The sequence below is a fragment of the Petaurus breviceps genome, unplaced genomic scaffold (assembly GCF_028583685.1).
Source record: "Petaurus breviceps papuanus isolate PSGF00001 unplaced genomic scaffold, PetGlider_PUasm1.0 90681, whole genome shotgun sequence".
NCBI classification, from domain to species: domain Eukaryota; kingdom Metazoa; phylum Chordata; class Mammalia; order Diprotodontia; family Petauridae; genus Petaurus; species Petaurus breviceps.
The window spans coordinates 16,198-29,229 of NW_027187307.1; the positions used below are offsets into that span (position 1 = coordinate 16,198).

At 49.7% G+C, this 13,032-nt stretch overlaps 1 protein-coding gene across 2 annotated transcripts; it reads left to right on the forward strand.

The window, feature by feature from the left end:
- Nucleotides 1–1,132: 1,132 nt before the first annotated feature.
- Nucleotides 1,133–10,041, forward strand: LOC138143908 (DNA-(apurinic or apyrimidinic site) endonuclease 2-like). 2 transcript variants are annotated; one of them, XM_069065184.1, is made up of 6 exons: nt 1,133–1,329; nt 1,820–1,903; nt 4,601–4,781; nt 6,162–6,308; nt 7,297–7,366; nt 8,918–10,041. In XM_069065184.1, the coding sequence occupies exons 1-6, from the start codon at nt 1,215–1,217 to the stop codon at nt 9,824–9,826; spliced, it is 1,506 nt and encodes a 501-aa protein (XP_068921285.1). In that variant the 5' UTR covers nt 1,133–1,214; the 3' UTR covers nt 9,827–10,041. The 2 variants fall into 2 exon arrangements, with proteins under 2 accessions (XP_068921285.1, XP_068921286.1); XM_069065185.1 differs by having other exon boundaries at nt 1,134–1,329; nt 8,990–10,041.
- The last annotated feature ends 2,991 nt before the right edge of the window (nt 10,042–13,032 follow it).

Consider the following 13,032-nt stretch of genomic DNA (forward strand, 5'->3'; position numbering starts at 1 on the left):
CCCTGATTGCTTAAAAAAAAAAGTACCAATCAAATCAAGAGCTAGACTTATTTGCAGCCAATCAGCAAGCATTTCTTAAGTGCTTAGTATGTGTCCTGTCTTATGTTAGGAATTTGGGATACTGACGAAAATGTCCCAACCTTCTTAAGGAGGGAGACACCACATATGACTATGTACAGAGTAAACACTAGGCCCTTTGGTGAGGGAAGGAACTAATAATAATAGCTAACATTTCCATAGCACTTTGAGGTTTGCAAAGTGTTTTGCATCTATTTAATCCTCATAGCAGCCCTGGGAGGTAGGTGCTATGGTTATTCCCATTTCACAGATGAGGAAACTGAGGCTGAGAAACCCTGGACTTGCCCAGCATCACACAGCTAGTAGGTGTCTGAGACTGGATTTGAACTCAGGTCTTCCCGACTCCCAAATCCAGCAATCTGAACAATGTCACCTAGTAGATGGGAGCCAAGTGTTTAGAAAGGTTTCATGTAGTTTAGATGTGGAGCTGGACCTACCCAGACTGTATTCAGTGAGAGCTGAGGAGGGAATGTATTTGGAGCATGAGCAGAGGCAGGGATGGAGGACCTTGAGCAGGTCCCTGCCTTTTTCCAGGCCTTGCTTTCCCCATCTGTAAAGTACAGGCTGAGTGATCTATAAGACATGTTCCAGGTGTAGCATTCCACAAACCTTTGAAACCTGGGAGATGGAGGCATTCAGTGGGATGCTGGGAAATGCCCCTGGGGGAGGTGCCAGGGAAAGGCGCGGGCCTCCGGGCAGATGCCAGGCCAGCTCCAGAGGAGTAATTGCCTAGAGCTGGAAGGGGCCTCAGAGGCCTCATTTCACAAAGGAGGACACTGAGGCCCAAGGAGGGGAAGGGATTTGACCAAAGGCACAGCTCAGATGAGATCATGTGTATAAAGTGCTCTGTAAATTCGAAAGGGCCACAGCACTGGCAACTAGTATCGTAAGTAAGTTCCTTCTGCGGTCTGGGCTTTAGTTTTGTCGTACAATAAAAAAAAATCTTGGGGTCAAAGGGCTTGGCCCCTCCCCTGCTCCGCCCCTCCCTCCAGCCAAAGGAAGCCCGCCTCGGAGCGCGCCTGCGCCTGCGCCTGCGCCCCGCACACAACAGGCTCTCTTCCCCGAAGGGCAGCCCCCCCCCCCCCGCCCCTCCCCGCAACCTGCGCGAGGCGGGCGGAGGAAGTGCGCCGAGAGACATGCGGCTGGTGAGCTGGAACATCAATGGGATCCGGCGATCGCCTGAGGCCCTGAAGCGCCTGCTCGACTCCCTGGGGGCCGATGTGACCTGCCTGCAGGAGACCCGAGTCACGCGTGAGAATCGAGGCGTGCCCCTCCTCCCAACCCCCCCCCCCGCCCCGCCCGCTTCGGGTCAAGTCCGGCCCCGCCCCCAGGGGACCCCCCCCCCCCACAGCCCCGGACAGAATCCCTCCCTTCTAGTCTGTCCCCAAAGATCACCTTCTTCCCCCAAACCACCTTACCCCCAGGACTACCCTGTCCCCCACACGCTCTTTCAGCACTTCTCCCCAGGGCCACCTCCTCTCAAAAAAATCACACTCCCCATATCTGACCCGGCCCCATGAGCTCTGACTCTAAGAGACACCCCCCCAAGGCTCCAGCTGACCCACAATTCTCTCCATCCTCCAGAGAGCTCCTCCCCTCTCTCCCCGACTCCCCCAGTGGTGAGCCTATTCCACAAGGTGCCCCCAACACCTTAGAACGCTTCTAGGTTGCCCCTGTGGCTTTGCCCTGCCCACAGTGGCCAGTCTCCCTCAACCTGGACACTCCTTCTCTGTCCCCCCAGGAGACCTGCTGGAAGAGCCTCTGGCCATCGTTGAGGGATACAGCTCCTACTTTAGCTTCAGCCGAGTCCGCAGTGGCTACTCAGGTGTGGGGGGCTGGGGAGCCTTTGTTTTCTACCATAGATGGATTTAACAAGACTTGTGCCATGTACTGCCTAGCCAGTTGTTTTGCTTTTTGTTTTTGTTTGTTTGTTTGTTTTTGCTTTTTTGGAGAGCAATTGGGGTTAAGGGCCTTGCCCAAAGTCACACAGCTAGTAAGTATGTCAAGTGTCTGAGGCCAGATTTGAATTCAGGTCCTCCTGACTCCAGGGCCAGTGCTCTAGTCACTGAGCCACCTGGCTGCCCACCTATCCAGTTTTTATGACCACAAAACAGGAGCTGTGTTCATAATAATTGCAACTATTATTAGGATATTCACATTTTTTAGAAAAATTTAAACATTGGAGAGAAACAAAATGTCAGTTGAGGGAATAACCAAAAAATCTTTGTTGAAGTTTTTCTGATCTGAATAATATGTGACCCTGAGTAAGTCACTTCTTTTGAGGTACATGTTTTTCCCTCTGAAAAATGAGGAAGTTGGGGCTGAATTTTTTTATTTTTTGATATTCTGTGACCCAAATTCCTTCCCTTTCTGGGGCTCCCTTTCCCTGTCTGTAAAATTAGAAGATTGAAGCCCCTTTCCACTCTTTACAGTCTGTGACACTGAGGCCCTTTCCTGGGCCTGTTTCCTCCTCTGAAATGAACAGGGTGGAAGCAGATGGTTTTCCATGAATCTCTGAAAGCCCTTGGTTAGATTACCGACAGGACAGTATATCTTACAGAATTCAGTTTCCTCCTTGAAGCATCTCAGCTGGTATACTTAGAAAATAATCACTAGCTCTATACAAATCTAATCTCATTTGATCCTCACAACAACCCTGGGAAGTAGGTACTCTTATTATCCCCACTTTAGAGATAGGGAAACTAAGGCACACAGTGGTTCAGTGACTTGCTCAGGGGCACACAGCCAGCAGGTATCTAAGGCTGGATTTGAACTCAGATCTCCCTTAGCTGAAGTCCAGGCCTCTATTTCACCATCTTGCTGACCCGAGTTTGCCTACCAGCCCTACTACCTCCTAGCTATGTCATTTTAGAGAATCCTCTTTCCTTCTCTGGCCTTGAGTTTCCCCTGTTACAAGATGAAGGGGTTGGGCTATCAGGGGAACCTTCGGCCTTGAAGCCACATGTGTAGTCCTTTGACAAAGGATCACACCTGAGGACCACGTGTGGCCTTGAGGCCACAGGTTCGCCCCCCCCCCCATTAGACAGTTGCTAAGGACCTTTCTGTTTCTTCACCCTCAGGTTCTCAAACTTTGGATTCAGGACTCCTTAGACTCTTTTTAAGGACCCCCTCCTCCCAAAGAGCTTCTATTTATGCATACTGGAGCTATTGATAATTTCTATAAGAGAAATTAAAACATGGTAATATTATTATGAAAATAGTTTTGACCTCAGGGACTCCCTGGAGTCCCCAGAGCACACTCTGAGAATCTCTGGTCTAAACTAGATGATCCTGATCAAGGGCCTTCTGTGCTCTGAGCATCGCCTTACCCCTCTTTAAAATGGGGATAATGAATGCTAGCTGCCCCACAGGTGTTGTGAGGAAGGAGCTCAGTGCTTTAGGCAGAAATGCAGTAATGGCACACCATGCTTGTTCTGGGTGAGAACAGCTGCTGGGGCTTTTGTACAGAGCTACTTCTCTGAAAGTACTTTCTTTGGCCTGGGCATGTAATGCCAAGGAGGGCATGCTGAGAGTAATACAAAGAAGGTTTTATTGGAACGCAGAGGGCAGGGATTGGAATCCTGGTTCTGTATCTAGGTTTACTGTTGTGAGGCTTTGGTCAAGTCCTTTGCCTTCTCTAGGCAAGAATTTCCCATTCCATAAAATAAAGGGGTTGACCTACAACAATGTAAATGGAAAAAAGGACAAAACAGTGAAATCTGAGAAATTATAATGACTGAACTTGGCCCCACTCCCACCGTGAGGCATTGTGGGTACAGATGGCAGGGAGCTCTGAAAGACTTTTTCCAGTATTGTGCTTAGTTTTCCCTCCTCATTTCTTCCTCTTAAAATCCCTGGCATTCAAACGCTGCTTTCTGCGGGAAGCCTTTCCTGATGTCCCTAGGTGTTAGGGAAAGGGACAAGCATTTATTAAGTACCCACTGTATGCCAGGCATTGTACTAAGGGCTTTTTACAAATATTATCTACTTTGGTTCCCACAAGTACCCTGGGAGGGAGGGGCTATTATTTTCCTCGTTTTACAGACGAATAAACTGAGGCAAACAGGTGAAGTGACTTGCCCAGGGTCCCTCAGCTAGTAAGTGTCTGGGAGCAGGATATGAACTCAAATCTTCCAGACTCCAGTCCTAGCACTCTTTATCCATTGCCACACCTAGCTGTAGAGTTTTTCTCTCTAAAGATACCTTCTCTCTACTCTGTATGTTGCGAATTATTCATGTCATGTTCCCCCCCCCCCCACTGGAGTGTAAGCTTCTTGAGGGCAGGGACTATTTTTGCCTTTCTCCCCAGCACTTAGCACAGCACAGGTGCATAGTGCCTGCTCTCATACCCTCTTCCTGAGCTCTTCTGCTCCTAGACATGGGCCTCTCCCTCCTCCAGAGACCCCGGATGCTGAGCTGGAGCTGATGATGTCTAGTCTCCAGGATCCTGGGCTCTCTCAATCTCTTTTGTCATTTATTCTGTGGTTCATCCGTTCTGTCTCTTGTTCCCCCTCCCCACCAGGTGTGGCCACCTTCTGTAAAAATAATGCTACTCCAGGGGCCGCAGAAGAAGGCCTGAGCAGCCTACTGACCAATCACCAGGGCGCAGTGGGCTCCTACGGAAACACAGAGGAGTTCACTGAAGATGAGCTGCGGGCTCTGGACAGTGAAGGCCGAGCAGTCCTCACTCAGCACCAGATACGGTAAATGCTGGCACTTTCCTGACCTCCAGCCCAGGCCTCTTATCCTTACACTTCCCTCAGTGGTGTTAGGGTCAGTACTAAATAGCTGCTACCTCCTGGATACCCACTGTGGGGGGAAGGGAAATGAAGCATTTGATAACTGGTCCTGATGAATAAAAAGCCATCTTCCAAATTTCATTACACTGATGCATCTGTGCTCTCAGCGGCATGGGCCTTCCCTTCACCTGTGCAGATTGGGACTCATCCTGGACCACTTAGATCCATGATCTCCCATTTCTACACAGGAGGTCCATCCAGTACACTAGAGGCCTTCCACTAGACAGTGTCTTGAGAAGCCAGGGGAGCATGCCAGCTTGCCATTGGGTAGTGCTCTTTCGTCAGCATTCATCTCTCTGCTTACACCACTTCTCCTGTGCAATTCTGGGCTGAAATTTTTTAAATATTATTTTCTTAAACCTAGCCATGCAACCTTGGGCAAGTTACTTAACCCCAATTGCCCTCCAAAAGGCAAAAAAATATATATTTTCTTTACATGCAAATGAAATTTAAAAAAAATTTATTGATATCTTTTGTTTTTCCATCACAGTAATTTCTTTTTTCTCCCCAAATTTATGTATTTACTTTTAGCTTCATTTAAAAAAAAACTTTTGAGTTCTGAATTTTCTCCCTCCCCCACCTACTAAGAAGGCAAGAAATGTGATCTCCATTATATGTGTCAGATCATGCCAAACATTTCCATATTAGCCATATTGGAAAAAAAGTAGAAAAAAAGCTCAAAAAAAGTGCTTATACTTCAGTCTTCAGTCTGGATGTGGGGATGTGGACTTGTCTTGCATCATTGTATTGCTGAGGAGAGCTGTTATTCACCACTGTTCAGCAATATAGTATTGCTGTTACTATATACAGGGTTCTGGTTCTGCTCATTTCACTTTGCATCAGTTTGTGTAAGTCTTTCCAGGTTTTTCTGAGAGCATCGTGCTTGTCATTTCAATAGTGTTCCATCACAGTCATATATCACAGCTTGTTCAGCCATTCCCCAATTGATGGGCAGCTCTTCAATTTCCAATTCTTTGCTACCACAAAAAGAGCTGCTATAAATATCTTTGTGTATATAGGTGCTTTTCCTTTTTGTTTTTTATCTCTTTTGGGGTACAGACCTAGTAGTGGTATTGCTAGGTCAGAGGGTATTCACAGTTCCAAATTGCTCTACAGAATGGTTGAATCAGTTCACAACTCCACCAACAGTACGTTAATGTCTGTTTCATTTTTCCCACATCCCCTCCAACATTTGTCATTTTCGCCAATCTAATCAGGTAGAAGGAAATTTCAAGCGCTAGCCTTATTATTGTTAATGTTCTTCTTCTTCTTATTCCTCTGTAGCACTTCAGATGGGCACGAAAAGACCTTGACAATAATGAATGTCTACTGCCCCCATGCGGACCCTGAGAAGCCCGAACGGTTGACCTACAAGCTGCGTTTCTACCGGCTTCTGCAGCTCCGAGCTGAAGCCCTGCTTCGGGCAGGCAGGTGGGAACCAAGCCAGCAACGAGAGGTAGTGGGGGACAGCGCAAAGAGCTCAGGCTTCACACCTGACTCGCTTCCCTTGGCCCCTGGCAACTTTGGGCAAATTCTTTCTCAGTTTCCTCATTTATAAAGTAAGGGTTAGTAGATACACTGGATGATCCCTGAGGTTCCTCCCAGTGAGGAATGTCATCCGAGTAGCTGCTCCGGGCCTGCTGGCCATCCTTCTGAGTTGCTTCTCCCTAAGCGAGAAGAGGGACACATGCCAAGATTGTCTCTTCATTCATTTCAGAATCCTTTATAAGGTTCTCCACACTGGGGGAGAGTCAGTGCAAATAAGAAGTGGCCTCTCGTGAAACTCAACAGTTCTGTGAGGCACGAACAGGCAGCTGTAATATCCAGTATTAGACGCTATGTGCATCCGACAGTGAGAACTGAGGGGGAGGATGCTTCCCAACTGGGGAGGGCAGTGCAGGCTTCCTGAAGGTAGTGAGTAGCTGTAGTGGGACTTTACTGGCAGAGGGAGGAGGGAAGGCATTTGAGGGCCAGGAAGCAGACTGTCCAGGCATGGAAACGGCCCCAAGGAAGACTGAGCGCCTGCTTTGGCCAGAACTTGAGATCTCACGTTATTGGTGGGGGTGGGGAGGATGAAGGGAGCAGGACCTGGGGTTCTCCTCAGTTATCACTGATAGACTGAAGCCCAGAGAGGGGAAAGGTTTTAGCATCACCAAGGGCTCCTCAGAGACCCTTTAGTCTCATGCTGTGGGGGGACGAGCCTTTGCCTTTGTATCCCAGAAGGAAGAAGATGAGGAGGAGGGAGACGAGGAACTTGCCCACAGCTGCATAGCTTATGACGGGCAGAGCCAAGCCTCTCCCATTTGCCTCATAACCCCCACCCCAGGGCTCTTTCCATTGCCCCACCCCACCCCATGGCTGCCTCCTTACCACAATCTCAAACCATCTCATGGCTGATGGACACCTTCTTCTTCCCCAGCCATGTGATCATTCTGGGTGATGTGAACACATCTCACCGGCCTCTGGACCACTGTGACCCTGCTGATTTGGTGAGAATTGCCTTTCTGCTAAGCTTGCTGCCTCTGTCTTAATCCTTGCTTAATCCTTCTCTGCGCGTGCGCGCGCGCGCACACACACACACATGCATGCACACATATATACTCACACACCATCCATCTCTTCCTCTCTATCCTGTTGATCATGGAATTAAAACTGGGAGGGGTGGACCTTATAAAGGTCATCTGTCTAGGCTCCAAGATGACGACATATAGCCAGGATTTAAACCCTGCTCTTCTGACTCCAGAGACACCAGGCCTTCTAGTGATCTCTAGTGATGTGGTCATCTGGCAGTTGATCTCTCTGGTCTTGAAGGCCCCTTCCAGCTCTGGCGTTCTTTGATTGTAGGCATCTTCACCTTTCTGAGGCTTAGTTCCCCCTTCTGTAAAATGAGGGGTTGGACTATAATCATTAAGATGCCTCCAGCTCTGACATGCAGTGTTCCTATAAAATTAATTTCATGCCAAAAAAAACATTGCCATGTAGAATCAGTATTTTTTGACGCAGGTATTTTAGAGGAAAAATATATTGTCAGCACTGATGTTGTCTCACAAACCCAGAGACCCTCTTTGTGACATGGGGTGCCCAGCTTAGGAAACAGTGTCTGGTTAGCTGGTCTGGAGGTTGGGCGCCCTGGAGGGGCATTCTTGGTTTGCAGGGTGACCTGAACAAAGGTAGTGTCATTCAGCAGACAGTGCAGTTTGGCAGAGATGGAGGCTCTTTCTGTACAGAAATCATGGGAGAGGAAGCTGGAGATGTAGGCAGGAACCAGATTGTGGATGGCCTTGCATTCATAGACTGCTAGACTTCCAAAGATAGAAAGGACCCCGGAGGCCATTGAGGCCAACCCATAACTGAACAGGAATTCCTTCTATGATGTCTTTGTGGGGGAATCTACTGCTACCCTGGGACAGGGTCCTCACTACCTTCCGAGGCAGGCCATTCCACCGTTGGGCCCTTCTGATTGCTTCTGCAAGGTTTCTACCCATTGTTCGTAGGCCTAGAGTTTCATTCACAAATTCATTTGTTTAAGTACCTATGGATAAGGAGCCTACTGTTTTCAGTGCTCGATTGTTGGTGCTGAGGAGGCAGGGATTCAGAGATGGTAATGAACGTGTTTTCAGGGTCACAGACCATGCCATGTTGAGTCTTTGGAATTTAAAAAGCTTCACCTAGAAATTGAAAAGAAGTCCAGGAGGGCCCAGGGATTGCTTTCTGGGTGAGGCTGGAGTAGAAATGTCCGTAACCTGCTGTCCAGCACCCTTGGGAAGTGGAGTGTGAACATTGTTGTTCTCATTTCACAAAGGAGGAACCAGGGCCCAGAGAGAGGAAGGGGTTTGCCTGAAGTCACAGTTCAGTGGGGAGTGTCAGAGCTAGAGCCTGGGATCCTGAAGCCCCTTGAATTGGGCCTCCCCCTCTCCGTGCCTCATTTTCCTCCTTTGTAAAAAGTGAATTGGACTAGCCAGCCTCTAAAGTCCCTTCCAGCTCTGACATCCGATGATCCCAAGTCCTCTTCTGAGTCTTTCCCCACTTTTTCCACACAGAGGGGTTGTACTTGGTTCTTTCTCAAGGTCTTGTTGCCTCTGACATTCTCTGGCTCTCGATTGCCTACCCAGGCGTGCTTTGAAGAGAACCCCGGGCGTCAGTGGCTCACAGAGTTCCTGTGGCAGCCCGACAGGGAGAGTGGGCTGTTCATTGACAGTTTCCGTCACTTTCACCCAACCAAAATCGGTGCTTTCACCTGCTGGTCAACTGTTACAGGGGCACGCCTTACCAACTATGGCACCCGGCTGGACTATATCCTTGGTGACAGACCTCTGGTGCTGGGGGAGTTTGAGGACTCCTTCCTCATGCCTGAGGTGGTGGGCTCAGACCACTGCCCCATTGGGGCCACGCTGAGGGCTGAGCTCATCCCTGCACCCCGCTGTCCCCCGCTCTGTACCCGCTACCTGCCAGAGTTTGCTGGGCGGCAGCAGAAACTCTTCCGGTTCCTGGTCAAATTGGACCCAAACCCTCCAGAACCCACCTTGCCCCAGCCCCAAGGAGAAAAGAACGGTGTACCAGCCAAGAATGGAGCCAGAAGAACCTGTGGGGACGCAGGCCAAGGCCAGCTGAGCCTCCTGAGCTTTTTCCAGGCAGGCCGTCCCCCAGAAAAACCCCTCATCACTGAAGCCCAGGAGCCTGAAACTGAGCCCAGGGCAGAGGTACCCACACCCCCAGAACCAGGCGAAGGCCAGGCAGCATTTTGGAAGGCTGTTCTAAAAGGCCCCCCTCGTCCTCCACTGTGCAAGGGCCACGGGGAGCCCTGTGTGCTGCGCACAGTGAGGAAAGCTGGGCCCAACTTTGGCCGGCAGTTCTATGTCTGTTCACGGCCTATGGGCCACACCAGCAACCCTGCTGCTCGCTGTGACTTCTTTCTCTGGGTCTCTGGGAAGAGCCCAGCCAATCATTGAGGGCCTGCCTGCTGCTGGGCTCTTCCTCTTTTCCACACTCCCTTGGTTATGGAAGTCGGGCATCTTTCTGTGGCTGCTTGCAAAGGCCCAAGAAAGGGCCCCACAGCAGATGTTAATGGGACTAAAAGGCTCAGGAGAAAGAAGCAAGCTGCTGCTACCCTAGGGTTCGTTTAACTTTTTGAAAAAGATAACCTTAATAAAGTTTGGATCTTTGAGCTGTTGGAGCACATTTTGGGTGTTTCCCAGAGCCCTCTCCCCCACCAGTTCCCCAGTTCTGCTCGCTGTGTGGGGGAGGTTAGCAGCTGCTTCGTGGCAGGCCAAAGCCTTCCTGACTCGGGGCTCTCAAGTAGACTCACCCCTTAGTGGCTTTGGAGAGGGAGGGAGGTGTCATGTGGATCTGGGGGCCTGAGTTCTTCCCCCAGCCCCGTGCCACTCAGGACATCGCAGAGGTGCCATTGGATCTGAAGTTGGAAGAGCCCTTACGTAACATTAAGGCCACCTCTTGGATTTCTCAGGGAAAGGCCTGGCCTATGTCAAGCAACAGGTCCTGATAATGGAGCTGAGAGTTAAGACAGATTGGAGGCTTGCAGCCTTGCTGTCTCTCCAATCTATAGAACTCTGATATGTTACGGCTGTTCTTCTCTGACTGAATGACTGTCTGGGGCAAGAACGGAGCCCTGAGAGGGACCAGCATGCAGGGGCTCAGAGGGCACTTGCAGGGGGAAAGTAGCTGTACTTTGGGGTCAGAGTTGTGCCAAAGGCATCAGCATCACTGCCAGAGACCAGGATGCCATCTTGGGGAGCACTCGGAGTTCAGTATGCCAAGCATTGATGGCCAGTAGGGGCTAAGAATGCTGGTTGGGCTGGTACACAGAGTGCCCCCCCCAGTTTTCATCTGGACCCCTAAAGAGGGCCCAGGAAAAGGAAACAGGACTGAGAATCCCTGCTCCTTGCCCCCAGCATGGGGCTCTGCCCTTGGGAGCTGGCAAGTGGGAGTCTTCCACATGGTTCCTTTCTTAAGCTGGTGGGCAAGCCTTCCATCTTCTGTGTCTGCCAAATCCAGACTAGCTGAGGCCGAGCCCAATGGCAACCATGGTGATTCTCATGCATTTGAGGTGCTCGTTAGGCCATTGGAAGGGATATATCTAACATTGCCCTTGCTGGGTATCAGCATCCTCTGGGAAATGAGGCCAGCAGACTAGATGGGCTTTTAAGGTCTCGAGATTTCTGAATAAAGTGTGGTCTTTATTCAGGGCCTGTGAAGAGCCTGAAGTCTGTATAAAAGTATTAAGTAGGTCATGTGAGGGGGGAAGTGACAGTAACTAGAGGTTCCAGGAAGATTTCAGGGGGCAGCATCAGAGCTGAACCTCAAGGCCAATGGAAGATTCTGAGATGAGTGAAGTAGATGGTACAGCCTATGCAAAGGCATGGAGGTGGGAGGTGCCCTCATGAAGGGCAGAGATAAGAAAGGTAGCTGAGAACCAAATTGTGAGTGGCCTTAAATACCTAGTGAGAGGTTCATGTCAGCTTACTGGCATTATCGTGTCTGTCACTGAGAGTTTTTGAATAGGGGAATGATGTATTGGAATTTGACTGAGGAAAGCTGGATTGGCAAGGGGAGAGGCCAAAGGCAGGCTCTTGCACTGTAACTGCCAAGGCCTTAAGTCCCATGTGTGATAAAGACCAGGGGCGGCCAGGTAGCACAGCGAGTAAGAGCACCAGCCCCAGAGTCAGGATGACCTGGAGATCGAATCCCAGGCTCAGACACTCAGCACCACACCCAGAAACACCTGGCCGTGTAACTTTGAGCAAGTTACTTAACCCCGATTGCTTATTAAAAAAAATAATAATAATAACAAAGACCAGGGGCGGCTAGGTGGCGCAGTGAGTAAGAGTGCCGGCCCCAGAGTCAGGAGGACCTAGGATCAGTTCCAGCCTCAGATACTTAACACCCACACAAAAAAACTGGCCATGTAACCTTCGGCAAATTACTTAACCCCAATTGCTCTAAAAGAAAAATAATAATAACAAAGACCTAGAAGGAAGCTGTGTGTCCTCCATGAGAAATGGCCAGATGTGGCAGCATGTGAGGGATTCAGAGAAACTTGGGAAGTCTCAGATGAACTGAAACAGCAATGTAAAGGCCACGCATTTTGATAGACTCGACCAGGTCTTTGAGCATTCATTGAGCATTGCTGGTGGCCACATAGGCCTCCTCCTGGACCCCAGGTGTGGAGTGAAGAGTGCATTTTCACACACCGTCCACGTGTTGGTTTAGCTGGTGGGCAGGCCTCCATCGAGAGTCCTTTGGTTGGAGGAGAGGGACAACATCATTAAGAAGTGTCAATGATGCCTTTAAAAGATCATCAATAAAATATTTTTTAAAGGAAGGCTTTGACAGCGGCCCAAGCGAGAGGTCGTGAGTGCAGATGAGGGGACTCTTGTGAGAGTAACTAATTGCATCTAGGGAGGGAGGGTGAGACAGAAGAGAAGGATGACTTCCAGATTGTGATCCCAGCTGAGTGAAAAGATGGTAAAGGCCTCACCAGAAATAGGAAGGTTGTGGCAGGGAGTGGGAGAGGGGGACATAGTCTTCTGTTGGGGACCTGTTGAATCTGAAATGGCCGTGAGACAGTCAGGTAGAAGTACCAAGCAGGTATTTGGTGATGCAGGCCTCAGCTTCAGGACTGAGGCTAGAGCTAGGGATTTGGGAGTCCACCTGCATAGAAGTTATGGGTGAATCCAAAGGATCTGATGAGAGCGCCATGAGAAGAGGGCTCAAGGTGAGAGTTGTGGGGGCCGTCTATAATTGGTGGATGTTGACCAGCAGAGGAGACTGAGAGGAGGAAGAGCATCAAGCAGCAGGCTTAGAAAGGTCGATTAGAATGAAGACCGAGAAAAGGCTGATGCTTGGTCTCTTGTGATTATCTTACCACCTTGAGGGGTAGGGAATTCACAGGGGAATTCACGCTTGGTTTCTTGGCAACACGCTTTAGGGGCTCCCCAGTCTTAACTGTGTGGATGTTCCCCCCATTGGGGTCTTCTCATCCTCTCCAATTCTCAGTAAACTCTTGTCTTGTTCCAGAGATACCCAGTGTGTTGGGGGCCCTTCTCTAGGCCTTTGACCATCTTTTGACTGTCACTGTGGCACTTGGGCTGGTGATCTCCTGCTCTGGCTACAGCTCACTTGCCAATCAGATGTTCTC

Excerpts from the sequence above, each read along its gene's own strand:
- LOC138143908 (XM_069065184.1), top strand. The coding sequence starts at position 1,215 with ATGCGGCTGGTGAGCTGGAACATCAATGGGATCCGGCGATCGCCTGAG. Across the intron at positions 4,782-6,161 it reads CTCACTCAGCACCAGATACG|CACTTCAGATGGGCACGAAA; the intron begins GTAAATGCTGGC and ends ATTCCTCTGTAG. Across the intron at positions 6,309-7,296 it reads GCCCTGCTTCGGGCAGGCAG|CCATGTGATCATTCTGGGTG; the intron begins GTGGGAACCAAG and ends CTTCTTCCCCAG.